At 63.8% G+C, this 15,785-nt stretch overlaps 1 protein-coding gene and 1 long non-coding RNA gene across 11 annotated transcripts; one reads left to right on the top strand and one right to left on the bottom strand.

Annotated features, from left to right (window-relative positions):
• Nucleotides 1–440: 440 nt before the first annotated feature.
• Nucleotides 441–7,235, bottom strand: LOC139074682 (uncharacterized). The gene is made up of 2 exons (XR_011524307.1): nucleotides 7,098–7,235; nucleotides 441–2,205 (listed from the first exon to the last, which is right to left on the bottom strand). It is a non-coding gene; the product is annotated as an uncharacterized lncRNA (long non-coding RNA).
• TMEM184A (transmembrane protein 184A) lies at nucleotides 2,200–15,785 on the top strand. Of its 10 annotated transcripts, none has more exons than XM_070566125.1 (10): nucleotides 3,070–3,599; nucleotides 6,851–6,963; nucleotides 8,349–8,576; nucleotides 11,109–11,274; nucleotides 11,795–11,885; nucleotides 11,986–12,061; nucleotides 12,192–12,283; nucleotides 13,099–13,268; nucleotides 13,889–14,086; nucleotides 14,871–15,785. In XM_070566125.1, exons 3-10 carry the CDS (start codon nucleotides 8,349–8,351, stop codon nucleotides 15,128–15,130), a joined length of 1,281 nt encoding a protein of 426 aa, XP_070422226.1. In that variant the 5' UTR covers nucleotides 3,070–3,599; nucleotides 6,851–6,963; the 3' UTR covers nucleotides 15,131–15,785. The 10 variants fall into 10 exon arrangements, with proteins under 10 accessions (XP_070422229.1, XP_008538738.1, XP_070422226.1 ...); XM_070566126.1 differs by lacking the exon at nucleotides 3,070–3,599 and adding an exon at nucleotides 7,159–7,334 and having other exon boundaries at nucleotides 6,772–6,963; XM_070566128.1 differs by lacking the exon at nucleotides 6,851–6,963 and having other exon boundaries at nucleotides 2,200–3,599; nucleotides 13,192–13,268.

Below are 15,785 nucleotides of genomic sequence, written 5' to 3'. Positions count from 1 at the left end.
CTGTCCACACACAAGTGAGGCCTCAAAGGTGACTGTGTGTTGTGACAGGTCTGAAGCTCAAGTCACTGCAGGATAAAGGGACCGGGGGACGGGGCACAGTCCAGGAGCCCAGGCATGGCCTCGTCAGATTAATCCCTTGGAGCAGCATCGGGCAGACGTCTCTTAGCTCAACGTCAGCCTGTAATTATTCAACTTGTCATCTAAACATCAGGTGTTCTGTCCGTGGAACCGTGGCCTCTCTCATTTACCAAGTGGGGAGTTGGGGCATGGATGGGGCTCCCGTCTGAGCCTAAACCCGGCTGTGTAGCTTGTGGTGCTCTGATCTGGTCCCTAAATGCATAACAACAGGCCTAGCTCACGCTGCCTGTGGCCGGGACCAGGCACTGCAGGCCAACCCTCTCGCTCGCGTGGTGACAGATTTAGTCCACACAACACCCGGGTGAGGTCATTAGGCTCATCATCTCCATGTTACGGATGAGGAAATGAGGCACGGAGAGTCACAGCAGACCCCAAGTGGCAGAGCTGGGGTTTGAACCGGGGCAGAGGGTCCTGGAGTCCACGCTGTTCACCCACCCCCCAGGCCCCTCACTGACCTTCATACATTGGCTCCTTCTCTGGTTCTGACTCAGCGCTCTTGTTGATTTTTTTTTTGGAGGAAGACTAGCCCTGAGCTAACTGCTGCCAATCCTCTTCTTTTTGCTGAGGAAGACTGGCCCTGAGCTAACATCCGTGCCCATCTTCCTCTACTTTATATGTGGGACATCTGCCACAGCATGGCTTGCCAAGTGGTGCCATGTCCGCACGCGGGATCCGAACCTGCGAACCCCAGGCCACCGAAGCAGAACGTGCACACTTAACCGCTGTGCCACCGGGCCGGCCCCAGACTCAGCGCTTTTTGTGGGGCTTCCTACAAACCAGGCGGCAACTGTACCATCTGATCCAGTCCTTGTGATGGCCCTTAACAGGCAGGTGGGCAGAGGAGAAAATTGAGGCTCAGAAAGACGAAGTGAGTCACTCGGAGATGCCCCAGTGGTCAGAGGTGGCCCCAGGATGTCAACACAGAGCTGTGGCCCCTGGACTTGCAACTGTCCCTTGTCTGCCCCGCCCCGAAGGTGGTGGTGGAACCGACGTATAATTGAAACCAGGATCCCCAGCACCTTCTCCAAGTGCTACTTATTTACAGCTGCCCGAAGCTGTCTGGGAACTCTTAAAAAAGGCAGACTGAGGTTAAACACTTCCATCGCTGAAGCCAGCGCCTTGCTGCTCTGCTCTGCCTTATAAATCACGACCCGGGATTCGTGCGGAAAGGCGCTGGGTCCTTCGCTCTCCGCGGTGCTCTGCTCCCAGCTGCCATAATTCAGAAGGACAGATCCATGTTCCAATAAACAGCCCTGTAAAGCCGGCATCTCCGCAGGCAGGGCTGTCTGCTCTGTGGAAATTGTTATTCCTTTGGATGGAAAGGCTGCATATGGCGCTTACCCAGCGATCAAACTGTAATTAGAACTTCCAGCAATTTACAGCCGAGTGTAAATAACGAACATCGGGCTCATTCGCCAGCCCCTGCCGCACGGATGGGTGGGTGAATTTCCCTCTTTCAAGGCCGTGTCCCTGGACCCACGCGGTGTGATTCATCCAACATGATTTTCTGCTGAGCTGCAAGCTGAGGCCCCCTAAGATCCCCTCCCTCCTGCTCTCTCCATTTCCTAAGTGGACAGGGGCAGGCGGCTCCAGCTCAGAGCCAAGGGCGAGTGGGTGCCCTTGGAGGTAAGAAGCCAGAGAGGGCGGCCGCTCTTGGTTAGCATCCTGAGCAGCTTATGCGGGGGTTTGACACAGCCCTGGTCCCACCTGAACCGAATCATGACAAATAACGCATGGAATCAGACAGCGGCACACGGGGACCAGCCGAGGAAGCTGGCATCGGCTGTTGAGTTTAGCGCCTTGGAGCGAAATTGGAAATCAGGAGAGGGGCGCCCGGAGAAGCGACTAGAATGATGGCCCCGTCGATGAGGATGAAATCAGAGGAACCGGACTGACATGCAGGACGACTGCAGGGAGGCGCTCTGTCATCCTGGGTTTATCGTCTGGCGTCGCAGCCAGAGAACAGAGGACAAACCGTGTCTCGTGTGGGGATGAGGGCAGCTCGGGGGTGAAAGGAGGACTCGTAAATTCCACGAAGACTGTGAGGAGATGGAAGGCCCTGGAGTCCTGGGCAGGTGAGAGAAGTTTTTAGAAATAAGCCGAAGTTTGGGGACATTCTGAGGAGGACGGTCTCGCCAGCGGGTCCCCAGAGAGCCCAGGGCAGAGGCGAGAGCAGCCGGGTGCTGTGTGTGTGTGAGGACAGTGGCCGACAGTCTCCTTGCGCGGGCTCTGTGTCTCAAGCAAGGCGGGCTGAGGGAGCCATGCGCCCCATCGCGCAGTGGAGGAGAGAAGGCCTGGAGAGCTGAGAACTGCTTTCTGGGGGGATGGCTAGAACCAGGCCGCCCGCCACCCATGCCTGGGCCTTGAGAAGGGCCGTGGCCGAGTGCTCCTGGCTGGACAGAAGGTAGGATGGGGAGGCCCTGGGAGAAACATGGCAGCTGGAAGGAAGGAGGGGCAGGAGGTGGAAGGAGAGAGATTGAGAGAAAGACGGGGGATCTCCAAGCAAGAGAAACCCAGAAACACAGGCCTCAAGCGGGATGTCGCAGGCCCATGGCCAGCAAACAGGACATGCACCCTCTGCCCTCAGCCATCAACCCCTACCCCAGCCAGGAGCGTGAGGATCCTTGAGCCCACTTCACAGATGGGACAACCGAGGCTGGGACCACACAGGGGGAACAAGCCAAGAGTCGAGTCGCAGCACCTCTCTGCTGGCTGGGGGCCTGCACCCCGCAGTCTCCTTTGTGGACGGAGCTCATCCCTGCCCCGCCGCCCGAGGACTGTGGTTCTTGGCCCAGGAAAGGCCCACCGCACGTGGTCACCCCATAACGAGTGGGTTGAGGCCCCCAAGACTCCGTCTGGCACCCTGATTCGGGGCAGTCGAGGGATAAAGGGACTGGAGACAGGAAAAGAAGACGCGTGAGCAGAGAGGAGGATGCACAGCTGCATCCGGGTGTGGAGGACTGTGTGTCACCCCATTTTTTGTGTGTGTGTGTGTCACCCCATTTAAGCCCCACTGCACCTTATGAAGAGGGCATCGGACCCCGCCACACAGACGGCCAGAGAGATGAAAGACCCACAGCCGCACCTGGTCAGTGGTCCGGACAAGACCTGTACCCAGATGTCAGAGGCTCTGCGGCCAGCTGTGTGGTGGATGGGGGGGCTGGCTAGTCGCTGAATCGGGGCAGGGCCTGGCTGAGGGCGTGCCCTGGGCTGCACCCGGCAGGTAGGGCCGGCCTGGCAGGGCGGGCAGGCTGGGTGGCAGGGAGTTTTCTGAGTCTAGGGAAGACCAGCACTTCCCAGGAACAATAGCTCTGGGACTGAGCAGCCTGCTGTGAGGACGGACAACCGAAGCTGGAGACCCCACTGAGGGTGGACACCCCCGGCCCCCTTCTCAGGCCCGAAGGCCTGCGACAGACCTGGTCAAGGGCCGTGGCTGGACGGCCGAGGGAGCCACCAGGGAGGTGAGCTGTGTGCGTGCATGTGTACATGTACATGTATGCACATGTGCATGTGTGTGTGCACGTGTGTGTGCATGTGTCTATGTGAACACACCTACGAGAGGTGTGTGGTGTCCAGGCTGGGGCTCCATGCACCCCACTAGGGTGGGGGCTCCTGGAGGAAAAAACCCACAACTTGGAATTCTGAGAGTCACAGCCCCTCTGCCCCCATCCCCTCCATACCCAGAGGCCGTGCCCCCTGCCAGGCCCCAAATGCCAGCTGTAACCAAAAAGGGTCTCAGGCCAGGCCCAGGTCAGCGCCCCGCCCAGCCCCACGTGGCAGGGTCTCCCCTAGGGCTGGCGGCTCACTCCGGGGTGAAGGGCAGGTACAGACAGGCCCTGGGCACACACGTGTTCTCTGAGGACTGAGGCCACAGGTCGGCGGGGGGACATGGGCCAGGCATGGGCAGGACAGAGAGGATGGCGGCGTGTGGGAAGAAGGGAGTAAAGTCCCTCTGGGCTGACCGCGCAGGCCGGGTGGTCTGCTCTGTGGCCTAGAAGTTGAGAGAAGTCCACTTGCGGGACACCTGCCTGGCGGGACGCTAGGCCAGCCAAGATAGCTGGGGCCCGAGCTCTCTCGGGCTGCAGCAGCCTGCAGCCACCTTTAAGAGGAACAGGTGACAGGGAGGCCAGTGCCTCCCAAGCCCCGACTCTGACTGGAGCTCTGCATGGGGGTTCCAATCACCGGTAGAAATTGAGGCTCAGAGAGGCCCAGCATTTGCCGAAGGTCACAGACACTGTGAGTGGCCAGGCTAGGTCCCAACCCACATGTCTAACCCAGGGCCCGGCTCCTCCCCAGCTCTGGGACCCCGTGTCCCATCCCAGGGGAGCAGTGGGCGTCCTGGCCACCAGGAGGCAATGCTGCCCTGCTCGTCCACCACAAGAGGAACCCCAGAACTAGGGCTGGAAGGACCCTCGGGCCCCTGCCCCTCTTGGACCCAGAGAAAGGGAAGGAATGGCTTCGGAGTCCCCAGGATGGTGGGTGGCCAGGCTGGAACTTGTCATCCAGGCGGGCAGGTTAGTGCTGGGGGAATGGGGGCCCCTGTGGCCCAGCCTCTGCCTCTCCCCTCTCTGCTCCCCTCTCCCACGTGTCTGACTTAGAGGCCTGAGCACCAGGCCCCTTGGCCAATGGTGAGCCCCTGTCCAGTCACCTCCAGGCCCGGGGCCATGGTGGGTATTAGTTGAGTCAGTGGCCATCGTGTGGGCCAGGACGGAAGCTCAGTGGCAAGGCCTCTCTTCCGCTCCCTGAGGCCCAGCAGGGAGGCCCCAGGGCAGAGTGACAGGACCTGGTACGGCTGGCCTGGGGCAGCGGGGAGCCGGGATGGTCCTCGACCCCATCTCTGCGGGCCCAGAGGGGACAGCCCTCAGCTGCTGGGAGGGCCGGGGCAGGAAAGGAGGGAGGGGAGAGACCGTCCCCTGTGGGAGAGCGGCCAGGCCCATCAGAGACGTCCCCAGGAGGCCGGCCGGCTGAGAAGGGGCTGGCCAGGTGGGAGGTTGGATGTCAGCAGCGAGGCCGAGGAACCATGGGCGTGAGGCCACGGGGTGAAAGGCAGGCGGTGGCCCGAGAGCATTGAGGTCGGGCACAGGCCACGGCTTCTCAGTCACCCCAGAGCCCAGCCCAGGGCTGGCAGGAGTCCAGTCACCTGGTCACTGTAAACAGTGGTCAGACGTGCCAGCTGCCCAGATCTGGGCGGGCAGGTCTGTCCTGCACTGGGCTCGGTCAGCGTCCAGCCCCCCGGGGCAGGAATCAGGCTTGGCCGGCCTGGCCACCTCTCCCGAGTGGGCGCGGGCCATGACTCCTTGTCCTGCCATCTCAGATGTCACCTCCTCTCTCTGTCACCTGGCACTCCCCATCCGCCTGGCGGCCACCGGGGCTGGGGTCTCCTTCAGCCAGAGAGGCCCACAGACAGCCAAACAGTCAGTCTCTCCCGGCCCTCCCAGGCACCTGCTGTCCAGCATGCCCAGACAAGCACAGCCCGGCTCCTGCTCTCTCCCAGCTGAGCGTCTCCCCCGATGGCCTCCTGCTGGCTCAGCCCCGCCTGGCGGAGGTCCTGCTCCCGGGTGTGGGTCCTAGGAGGGGGCCTTCCTTCCCCCGAGCTCAGGCAACTCAGGGGGCTGTCCAGGCCCCCAGGGATTTCAAGGACTTGCCTGCTGTGCCCCGGGAAGGGGGCCAGAGAACCCCAAACTCACCCGTACAGACAAGAAAGCAGAGGCCCAGAGAGGGGAGGGGCCTGCCACAGTGGCTGAGACCCCAGGTGGAGGGACAAGGCTGAGGGCTGAGGCTCCTCTGGAGGGACCCAGCCAGGAAGCCAGAGGAGAGGGTGGTAGGGACAGCGGAGGCCTCCCTTGGTCGCGGAGCCCGGGTTTATTAAATGCACGCGGGGCCAGGCTGGCGGGAGGGGCGGGGCCAAAGCCCCCAGCAGCCCTTTCCCGCAGCAGGTGAGGGTTTCTCGAGTAGGTCGGCTTCAGAGCCAGGGCTCTCTGGAGGCCTTCCTGGAGGCAGCAGCTGGACAGAAACACACAGGGTAGGACAGTATGGAGTGCCCCAGTAGGGAGGTGGCCTGGCCTCCACCGTCAGAGCAGGGGGTAGCCTTGAGCAGAAAGAGCTTCCCAGGGCTCAGGGACTCTCAGGTGCCAGAAACAAGCTCAGTCTGGTGCCAAAGCCCCGTCGCCACTGACAGAGCCGTGGGACAGGGAGACTACCAGGCCTCCCCCCTGGCCTGCAACCGGCTGCATCAGAACATGTCGTCTTTTCCCACGGTCCATCTGGCCCCGGTCACCCCAGCTAGGGAAGTCCTTCTGACATCCAACCACAGTGTGTCCTGCGGTACGCCCAGTCATCCACAGCGTCCGCCTCGGAAGGACCTGGGCCTCAGTTTCCCCTCCTGAAGCACGAGTGGGTCCCTGCCAGCCCCGTCCGTGTCCTGATATCTGAGTCTTCACCCTTCCAGGCCTCTGAGCTGCTGTCCCTGTGGGCAACCATGTGGGTGGAGGGGTGGGGAAGCTGAGTGGTGTGTCCCAGGGGTTGACAGCCCCACCCTGCACCGTCCTGTACCCCAGGGCGACCCTGGACACGGGGAGGAGCTTCCGAGCTCCCCATTCCCGCCCCGAAAAGGGGCCTTGACCCAGATGTCCCAGGGCTGCAGGGAGGGCCAGCTGGCAGGAAGGACCGGGACGTGTGGTCCCGTGTCAGGCACAAACCCATTTGTAACCAGAGCAGGGCCAAGAGACCGGCTGAGGCCCCACCCTGCCGCCACGTCCAGGAGACCGAGGGGGCCGAGCCGCTGTCCACAGGGGCCTCTGGCACAGGCCTGACCGAGTGGGGCAGGTGAGTGAGGGCCCCGAGCAGGGCTCAGGGCCCTGTCTGTCACTCCCTCCCCACAAAAAGCCAGAAATGTTTCCCGTGTCCCTCCTGGGGACCAGGCTTTTTAAATTGAGGTGAAATTCTTGTAGCAAACTTACCCATTTCTAAGTAAACAACTCAGCAGTGTTTAATACGGCCACAACCTCCATCTCCTTCCAGAACTTTCCATCACCCCAAAGGGAAACCCAGACCGACTGTGCAGTCCCAGCCCAGCCTGCTCCGCCGCAGACCCCTCCCACCTGTCTCGGGCCCAGGCGGCAGCTGCCGGGCCGTCTGGCACGGGCAGGCGAGGGCACCTGGCGGCCAGCAGGTTCCTGGGAGCCAGCTGCTGCTGAGTAAGCTGCCCAGGAGGGATAGAGTGTCCACAGGCGGGAGGGGACAGCCCTCGGCTCCTCCCCTCCTCCTCAGCCCCTCCCCACAGCCGGGAGCTCAGGTGGGCCACCCCAGAGTGAGGCAGTGGCTGCCCCTCCCTGGGCCTGGTACGGCCTCCAGATAGTGGCCTTGCTCCACCCCCGCCGGGGCTGCCAGTGGCGACCACGTGGCCACACGAATGATCAGCAAGGCTTCCCTGGAGGCCGGGCCTCCCAGGGCTGGGCTGGGAGCTTCCTGCCAGAGAGGTAGGTGCTGGGCCAGTGACCAAGGCTGGAGAGAGTTGGGGAGGCCGGGCCAGGGCCTCAAGCGCGGGAGGAGAGGGTCCTGGCGCCCCAGCAGGTTGGCCAGCGGCTGAAGCACAGGTACTCAAGGCTAGCGAGTGGGCTCTGGGCAGCCAAGGGCCCCGTAGCAAAGCTGGGCACCCAGGCGGCCGGGCAGGTCCCAGGGAGCCAGTTGTGGTGGGGGGGGGCAGGCTGCACTCCCCCGACGCCATCTGCTGCCACCGGCAGTGCCAGTCTGGCCAGGTGCCGGGACGCCACCTCGAGCAGGCAGAGCAAAGGGGCTCCCCCACTTCCTCGGATATCTTTGGCCCCTAAAATGTGGGTTCCCAGAAAGCCCGGGGCCCAGAGGTGGGGACCGCCCCAGGTCAGGCAGGTGGCTCATGTCTGTGCCCAGGTGGCTGAGCCTCGGGGAAGGAGGGAGCCCCAGGCTGGGGCCTTGGCGCTGGGTCCTTGCACATGGAGGGCGCCCAGGGGAAGTGGGCGAGGTGGTCGTGGAGGGGACGGTAACCGATGCCCAGGGCAGCCCTGGGCACGTCCACGGCCTGGAGGAGGAGCCCCTTCCGTGCTCCGCTCAGCCTGGGCGCCTCCCTGCCCCACTCCCTCCTCCCCGTCACTGACACTGGGGCTGCTTCCAGCCATCCGGGAGCACCTTTGCCCTCACTCCTCCCCGGCCGTGTCCTCCCCTCGCCTCTGCAGATGGCTAACACCTCAGGGCTCCTGGGAACGGCCGGCGCCCCCCTGGTGTGGACAACCTGGCCACAGCCCAGCTCCCCGCCGGCCATGTCAACCGTGCCCACCGGGCCACAGATGGACCGAGTGGCGAACGGCTCCCAGGCTGCCTCCCGGCTCTTCCTCACCACCGCCCTGGCCCGCGGCGTCTCGGGCATCTTCGTGTGGACTGCCCTGGTGCTCACCTGCCACCAGGTAAGCCTTTCCCTCTGCACCTCCCTCAGGACCCTGCTCCCCACGGGACGTGGCCCTGGCCGGCCTTGCTGGGATGATGGGAACTCCAGCGACGACCTCGGGGCAGGTGTCAGAGGTCCGGCTGGACAGAGCAGCAGTGTCCGGGCTCTCGGAGGCGGCATCAGCCCAGGGCACAGGTCAGGCAGGGGAGGGGCCATCTCCAGAGCGTGGCGTGTGGGAACTAGGCCCGAAGACGGGAGGTCCCTGCCAGGCAGAGGGCAGAGCACTGAGCGCCACCGGGCGCCAGGCCCTTCCCCCGGAGCATTTGGTCAGCCTCTTACCCCATTCACGGAGGTCATCAGTGTTGTCCCATTTCACAGATGAGAACACTGAGGCCACGAGAGGCCGGCGGTCTTTCCCAGGCCCACGTGGCCGGGAGGGGAAAGGTCCGTTCCCTTCCTGAGACGCGGTGTCCCCATGCAGGCGGGTGAGGGCTGAGGGTTCGTTCTGGAGGGAGCCAAGAGCCCGGAGCCAGGTCAGAGCGTGGCTGCGGGGACAGGCCTCCAGGAGGGGCTGCCCGCCCCCCACCCCGTGAGGAAGATACCTGCCCAAGCCCGGAGACTAGGCAGCCCCCCAGACCGACCACCAGGCCCAGCAGCCAGGGGGAGTCAGGGAGCAGGAGCAGGAGGGAGTGCCCGGGCACAGGGGGTGGGCAGCTGAGGTCCTGAGGCTTCTCGGTTACACCAGAAGCACAGGGAGGATTGCCCACCCGGAGAGGCGAGAGCGGGGGCCTGGGGCAGGAGCTCATGTGCAGGCCCGGGAGAGGACACGGAAGAGGGGTTTGGACACCCGTGCAGGAGCTTGGCCTTCAGCCCTGGGGGTGCTGGGGAGCCAAGGAAGGCTGTTGAGGCAGGAGCTGTGAGCAGAGCCAGGCACCAACCTAGGGAATGTGGCGGCTGGGTGAGCCCGGGGCAGGGGGCAGTCAGGAGACTGGCAGGCACGGGTGTATGAGTAGAGGCCCCTCTCAAGGCCGCCTGCCAAGTGCTTCGAAGAACCAGAACAGAAGGTGGACAGGTGTGTAAGGATGGGCCAGGTGGAGTACGGGGCAGCTGAGAGCCGCAGGAGGAGGCGGGCACTTCCAGTGGGGGCTGTCAGGGAGGACTGCCTGGAGGAGGCAGTGTTTGCGCTGAGTCTTGCCAAGCTGCCTTCGGGGATCAACACGTAGGCTGGACAGGTGGGTGGTTTGCATTGGCCTGGAAGCCATGCCCTACTCTCTGGTGGTGGGACGGTTTTAGGTCTGCCGTAGGCTGCGATTTATAGGACAAGGGGCAGCAAGGGGGCAGGCACCCAGAGTCCTGGGTGGGGGCCATCCCAGTCCTGGGTATAGTCGTGGCCCCAGGGTCCCCCTCTGTCTAGTCCCGACCTTCTGTAATTCTGGGGACCAGCTATGCATGTGTGTCTGTGCTTCCTGGGGCCCCATGGCCTGCACGGGCTACAACTCCCGGGCCCCACCCTGGTCCCAGACTCTGCACCCATTCAGAGCCCAAGGGGACAGAAAGGAACCCAACCCCTTGCTTTAAGGACAGGAAACCAAGACCAGAGAGGACAGCGGCTTCCCAAAGCCACCCAGCCAGGCAGAGCCAGCACGAGGAGCGGAATTCAGGCCTCCTGGTGTCTGGTCACGCTGTGCCCTTCCCACTGCACCTGCTGGGGAGTGAGCAGTTGATAAGGAGCCCGTCCCTGGCGCCAGCCGCCCCCGCCACTCCCTGTGCTGTGTCCTGGAAGCTGGGTGCCGGCTGGCCTCGCTCAGCCTGCCCTTCGCCCACTCTCTCTCCACCTCTGCTCAGCCGCCTCCTCCAGGAAGCCTTTCAGAGGTGCTGTGGGACCACAGCCAGCCACCTGGGCACCCGGCTCCCTGGTGCCTCTTCCTCCTAAAGACCTTGTCACTGTTTTTCGTGTCCTCATAGAAAACGTGGAAAATCTAGAGAGGTTTACAGACGACCTGTAATCGCCCATATTTTCCTATCATTCAGGGGCGAGAGGGTGACATCTTTCCTTTCGTTTTTACCATGATTTTCAACACACTTGGGGTCCGACTTGGTTTGTCTTCTCGATGTTTACCTGTCGTGCTCCGTCAGAGCACTTCCCCGCTCCGGGGCACCCTTTTTACTGGCTGCATGATACCCCTCCGCGAGGTGGCACCAGTGGGATCAGCCCTGCCCGCCGCCACGCCCGGGGTCCCACTGCGTCTCGCATGATGGACATCCTCGTACACAAACTCCATGGGATCAATCCTTAGAAGGGGTCAGAGGGAATCGGCCCTTTGAACGCCCCCAGTTGAAATGCCAGACTGCCTTCTGGAATGTACATACCCACTCGGGAGAGTTTCCTTGAATGAATGAATACATGAATGAATGAGCAAGTGCAGGAGTGAATGAGCGTTCCACTGCGGAGGGCTCCTCTTCTCAGTGGCCCTCCTTCTCACGGGCTGGCCCACCCAGCGGGGTGGCAGGTGGCCCGTCCCCATAGGCCGCCCTTGCTCCCTTCGCCCAGATCTACCTGCACCTGCGCTCCTACACAGTCCCCAACGAGCAGCGCTACATCATCCGCCTCCTCTTCATTGTGCCTATCTATGCCTTCGACTCCTGGCTCAGCCTCCTCCTCCTGGGGGCCCACCAGCGCTATATCTACTTCGACTCCGTGCGGGATTGCTATGAGGGTGAGCGCCCGGGCCCCAGGCTCCAGGGGGTCCCGAGACTGGGCAGCATGCTGCAGCTGAGTAAGGCTCCCACTGTCCGCCCCGGCACCCACCCTCCAGGCCTGAGTCCGCTTAGCGAGGCCCCTGGGGGGAGGACACCAACAACCAGGGTTAGGGACGCTAAGGGTGAGCCAGGCCCCCAAGGTGAGGGGGCTGCAGCTGGGCCTGCCCGGAGCCTGGATGGGGGAAATGGGGGGTCCTAGATGGGGTGGGGGGCCTCAGAGTAGCAGAGACTCCTGCAGGCCCCCCGCCCCACTGGGGACACCCAGGATGCATATGGTCCCAGAGCCGGGGGGGCTGGGAGTCCCCGAGAGGCAGGTCTTGCTGTGTGACTGAGCTTCAGCTTGGCCTCCGGGAAATGGGCACCATATGTCCTGTGTGGGTCAAATGCAGGGGGTCAGGGAACCTTCGTGCAGGCGGTGGGGGGGAGCCCCTGCAGACACCCCAGGCTCACAGCTGCTCACCCCGCCCCTGCTGGCAGCCTTTGTCATTTACAGCTTCCTGAGCCTCTGTTTCCAGTACCTCGGGGGCGAGAGTGCCATCATGGCTGAGATCCGGGGAAAGCCCATTCGGTAAGCTCTCACCCTGGAGCCCAGAGGGCCCTCCCCGCCCAGGGCAGCCGCCGGTCTGGGCAGGTCCCTCTGAGCCCCCCTCAGGACTGCTGCCCCCTAGGTCCAGCTGCTTCTACGGCACCTGCTGCCTGCGCGGCAGGTCCTACTCCATCGGGTTCCTGCGCTTCTGCAAGCAGGTGAGCTGGGGTGGGCGTCACCCGGCCCTGCCCTTCCAAGCCCTTGCTGCCCAGTGTGCCCAGCTGCCGCCGTCCCCCACTCCCGGGCCCGTGGGCGTGTGGATCCCCCTCACGCCCTCCCCCGTCCCAGGCCACGCTGCAGTTCTGCGTCGTGAAACCCATCATGGCCTTGGTCACCATCATCCTGCAGGCGTTTGGCAAATACCACGATGGGGACTTCAAGTAAGGCCGGGGTGATGCCGGTGGGGCGGAGGGGGGAGGCAGGGAGGGGGTGGGGAGGAGGGCTCAGCACATCCCAAGTCCTCCAGATGTGGGGACAGGCCTCCCCTCCTCTCGGGGAAACTACCTGGGCAAGCCCCAGGCAAACAGATCCAGAGGAGTGGCCCTTGTCTCGCGTGTGCCCTGGGGGCCCCCCAACTCTCCCCCTAAGGAAAACAAAACGGGATTTAAGGGCACTCACCAAGCAAGCCCAGCTCCGCCCGTGCACATAGCGTCAGGGGAGCTGGCACCATCTGGAAGGAGCTAGGGCCACCGGCACACACCACACATGCATGCACACCCATGCTCACATGTGTGCGGACACTCACACACACGTGCACACATGCTCACACACACGGACTCCCCCACGCACTCACAGGCTCATGCACATAAAACATGCACACGTGCACGCACACACATGATCACACGCACACGCACACGTATGCTGACGCACGGGCACAAGCACACCTGTGTGTCACAGCATAGAGGCCAATTCCTTCAGGCTGTGCCCGGGAGGGTGCGGGGGCAAGAGGGCCACATCCTTCCCGCTGTGTTGAGACTCCCTGCAAGGCCCCCCTGCCGGCGTCCCCCCAGCTCCTCGGCCGCTCCCCTCAGGTGCCGTCCGCCCGCCCTGGAGGGACGGTCTGCATCTGGGTCGCAGCTGGTGCCCAGGCTCCGGGTGGGGCGGGGGAGAGAGGCCAATAGCACAGCTGACACAGGTGGGGAGGGCACAGGGGGGCACGGGACCCGTCTGACCCCCTCACCTGCTCTTGTCCCAGTATCCACAGCGGCTACCTCTATGTCACCCTCATCTACAACGTCTCCGTCAGCCTGGCCCTCTACGCACTGTTCCTTTTCTACTTCGCCACCAGGGAGCTCCTGCGGCCCTTTGAGCCTGTCCTCAAGTTCCTCACCATCAAGGCCGTCATCTTCCTCTCTTTCTGGCAGGGTGTGTGGGGCTGTGAGGCAGGGGCTGGAGCCCGGAGAGCCTGGTTCAAACCCCACCCCCACCCCCAAATCCTTGGGCACCCTCAGGCCCTGCCTCAGTTTCCCCAGCTGTAGCATGAGTCAATTCTCTCAGCTGGAAGCCATAAAGCTCCTGGGTGCAGGGGAAATGGCGAGCTCCCCGCGACGTGGGTCCAGCCCGTTGTGGGTGGAGCCGACACGCAGAGGGGCCGTGGGACCCTGTCCTCCTCTCCAGGCCCTGAGCTAGGCTGTGGGCACTCCCAGCCCCCACTTTGCAGAGGAGGATGCAAAGTGTGGGCCCCAGGTCCACTCTAGGGGTGGAGAGGTCAGGGCGGGCACTTGGGGAGCTTCTGTACCAAGACCCCAGCTTTGGAGGCACCCGGCCACTCTGAACCTTAGCCTCCCCCTCCCCGAAATGGGACCGTGTGGACAGGCTGTCCCACGGCTGGCCGGAGGAGCATCTGCCGGGGCCTGAAGCTCCTCCTCCCCTGCAGACCCCCGCCAAGCCCGTGAGGCCAGCCTCGGAGGGATTTTTGGCTGGGCTCATTCCAGTCCAGCCCCCTGTCTGGGGTGGGTGCCTGAGTGGCGGTCACCATCCCCCAGGGATGCTGCTGGCCATCCTGGAGAGGTGTGGGGCCATCCCTGAGGTCCAGGTCATCGACGGGAGCAAGGTGGGAGCCGGCACGGTGGCCGCTGGCTACCAGAATTTCATCATCTGCATCGAGATGCTCTTTGCCTCCATTGCCCTGCGCTATGCCTTCACCTGCCAGGTGTACTCGGAGAAGAAAGAGAACTTGCCAGGTACGCCCGGCCCTGCCAGCTGGGAGGTGGGGGGTGCCGTACCTGGGGCATCGCAGCCAAGGGCCTGCGCTGGGGCATGGCCAGCCCTGCCTCCTCTGGGCGCCCTCAGCACTGCATCTCTGTCCCCGTCCTGCACATGGGCCTGGGGATTGTCACCTCGATGGACAGGGAGACATCCCCACAGGAGGCCCGAGCCGCAGACAGGTACCTTGTCTGCATCTGGTCTCAGGGAAGAGACCAGGCAGGCTGGCAGCAGGAGCTGGCGGGCAGGCAGCTCTGAGCACTCAGTGAGCTGGGCTGGACCGGACCTTTGGGCCCCAAGGACCTTGCCGGGATAGGGGGTCGGTGCCAGCCAAGCCCGGGGTGTGCCACCCACCACCCAGGTGTCTGGACCAGCCTGATGAGAGGAGCTAGGGGCTGGCTGGTACTGGTGTCCATTTGGGCAGAGATGGCCTGTGGCTGCTCTGGTGAGCCTGGAGTGGCCATGGGCGTGAAGGGCTCACCCCAGGCTGGAGAGAAGATGGGAACCAGCCAAGGGATCTCCCTCTATGGCCCCTGGCAGGGGCTCTGGGCTGGGATAGCCAAGGGTGGATGAGCTGGGCTGGGATTCAGGGGTCCCAGGAGTCACCCTCTGCTGGCCGAGGCCAGGACCTAGAGACGCAAGAGCCTAGCCCTGGGCAGCCCCGAGGCTGGCAGGGAGCAGGGCTGTGTCTCCAGGGCTGGGTGTATGAGCGGGAGAGGAGGGGTCCAGGGAGGCCCCCGCCCACGTGCTGCTCGCCCCCAGCCCCCACAGCTCCCATGCAGAGCATCTCCAGCGGCCTCAAGGAGACCATAAGCCCTCAGGACATCGTGCAGGACGCGATCCACAACTTCTCCCCTGCCTACCAGCACTACACGCAGCAGGCCACGCACGAGGCCCTGGGGCCCGGCAAGGGCAGGCACCCCTCGCCCGACACCCACCCCAGTGTGGCCGGTGGCCCTGGTGGGGGCAAGAAGAGCCGTAACCTGGAGAAGAGGATGCTGATCCCCGAGGAGGAGCTGTAGGAGGGATGGCCTCGGGGTCACTGGACACCTGGCTGGGGACGGACGGCCCAGGCCTCTGGGAAAGGACAGGGCCCCTCACCCACCAACCCTATTGCCAAAGGTCAAGCCTCTCCGGGGAAACCTCCTGCCAGGCCCTTCGAGCCCACTTCCCATCCTCCCTCCCGCCGGCGGGCCCACAGTCCCAGGGGAGAGCACTCGAGCTGACCTGACGAGCACCGGACTGGCTGGGCTCCCCTGACCACCAGCTTAGGTGGCCACCAGGGGACAGGGAGCCAGCATGGCCTCCCTGGATGGACAGGTCCCATCTGCGGGGAACGATGGCCAGGACAGAGCTGGGCAGCCTGGCTCTGAGAGGCCTGGAGCCTCAGGCACTACTGGCGGGTGGGGTCCACACAGGCTGGTGGGGGCAGGTGACTCAGCTGGGCCTTGCATGGCCCCCTTGGGCCCGAGAGAGAAGGGACACTGCAGCTCCACACACCCTCCAGCCATGGGGAGCCCTGGAAAGCCCCCACCCACCCGGGGGTGTGCCCCACATGGGTCCGGGGGCTGCGCAGGCCAGCTGCACAGAACCTTTGCCCAGGGCCGCCAGTGGAGCGCGGGCATTCCCACCATGAATCACATGCATTTGTACATAAACAGCTGCGTTTTCTAGTGA

This window comes from Equus przewalskii, chromosome 12 (genome assembly GCF_037783145.1).
Source record: "Equus przewalskii isolate Varuska chromosome 12, EquPr2, whole genome shotgun sequence".
Taxonomy (NCBI): domain Eukaryota; kingdom Metazoa; phylum Chordata; class Mammalia; order Perissodactyla; family Equidae; genus Equus; species Equus przewalskii.
Note: the sequence above shows the minus strand (reverse complement) of the source record. Positions and strands in the feature narration are given on the sequence as shown.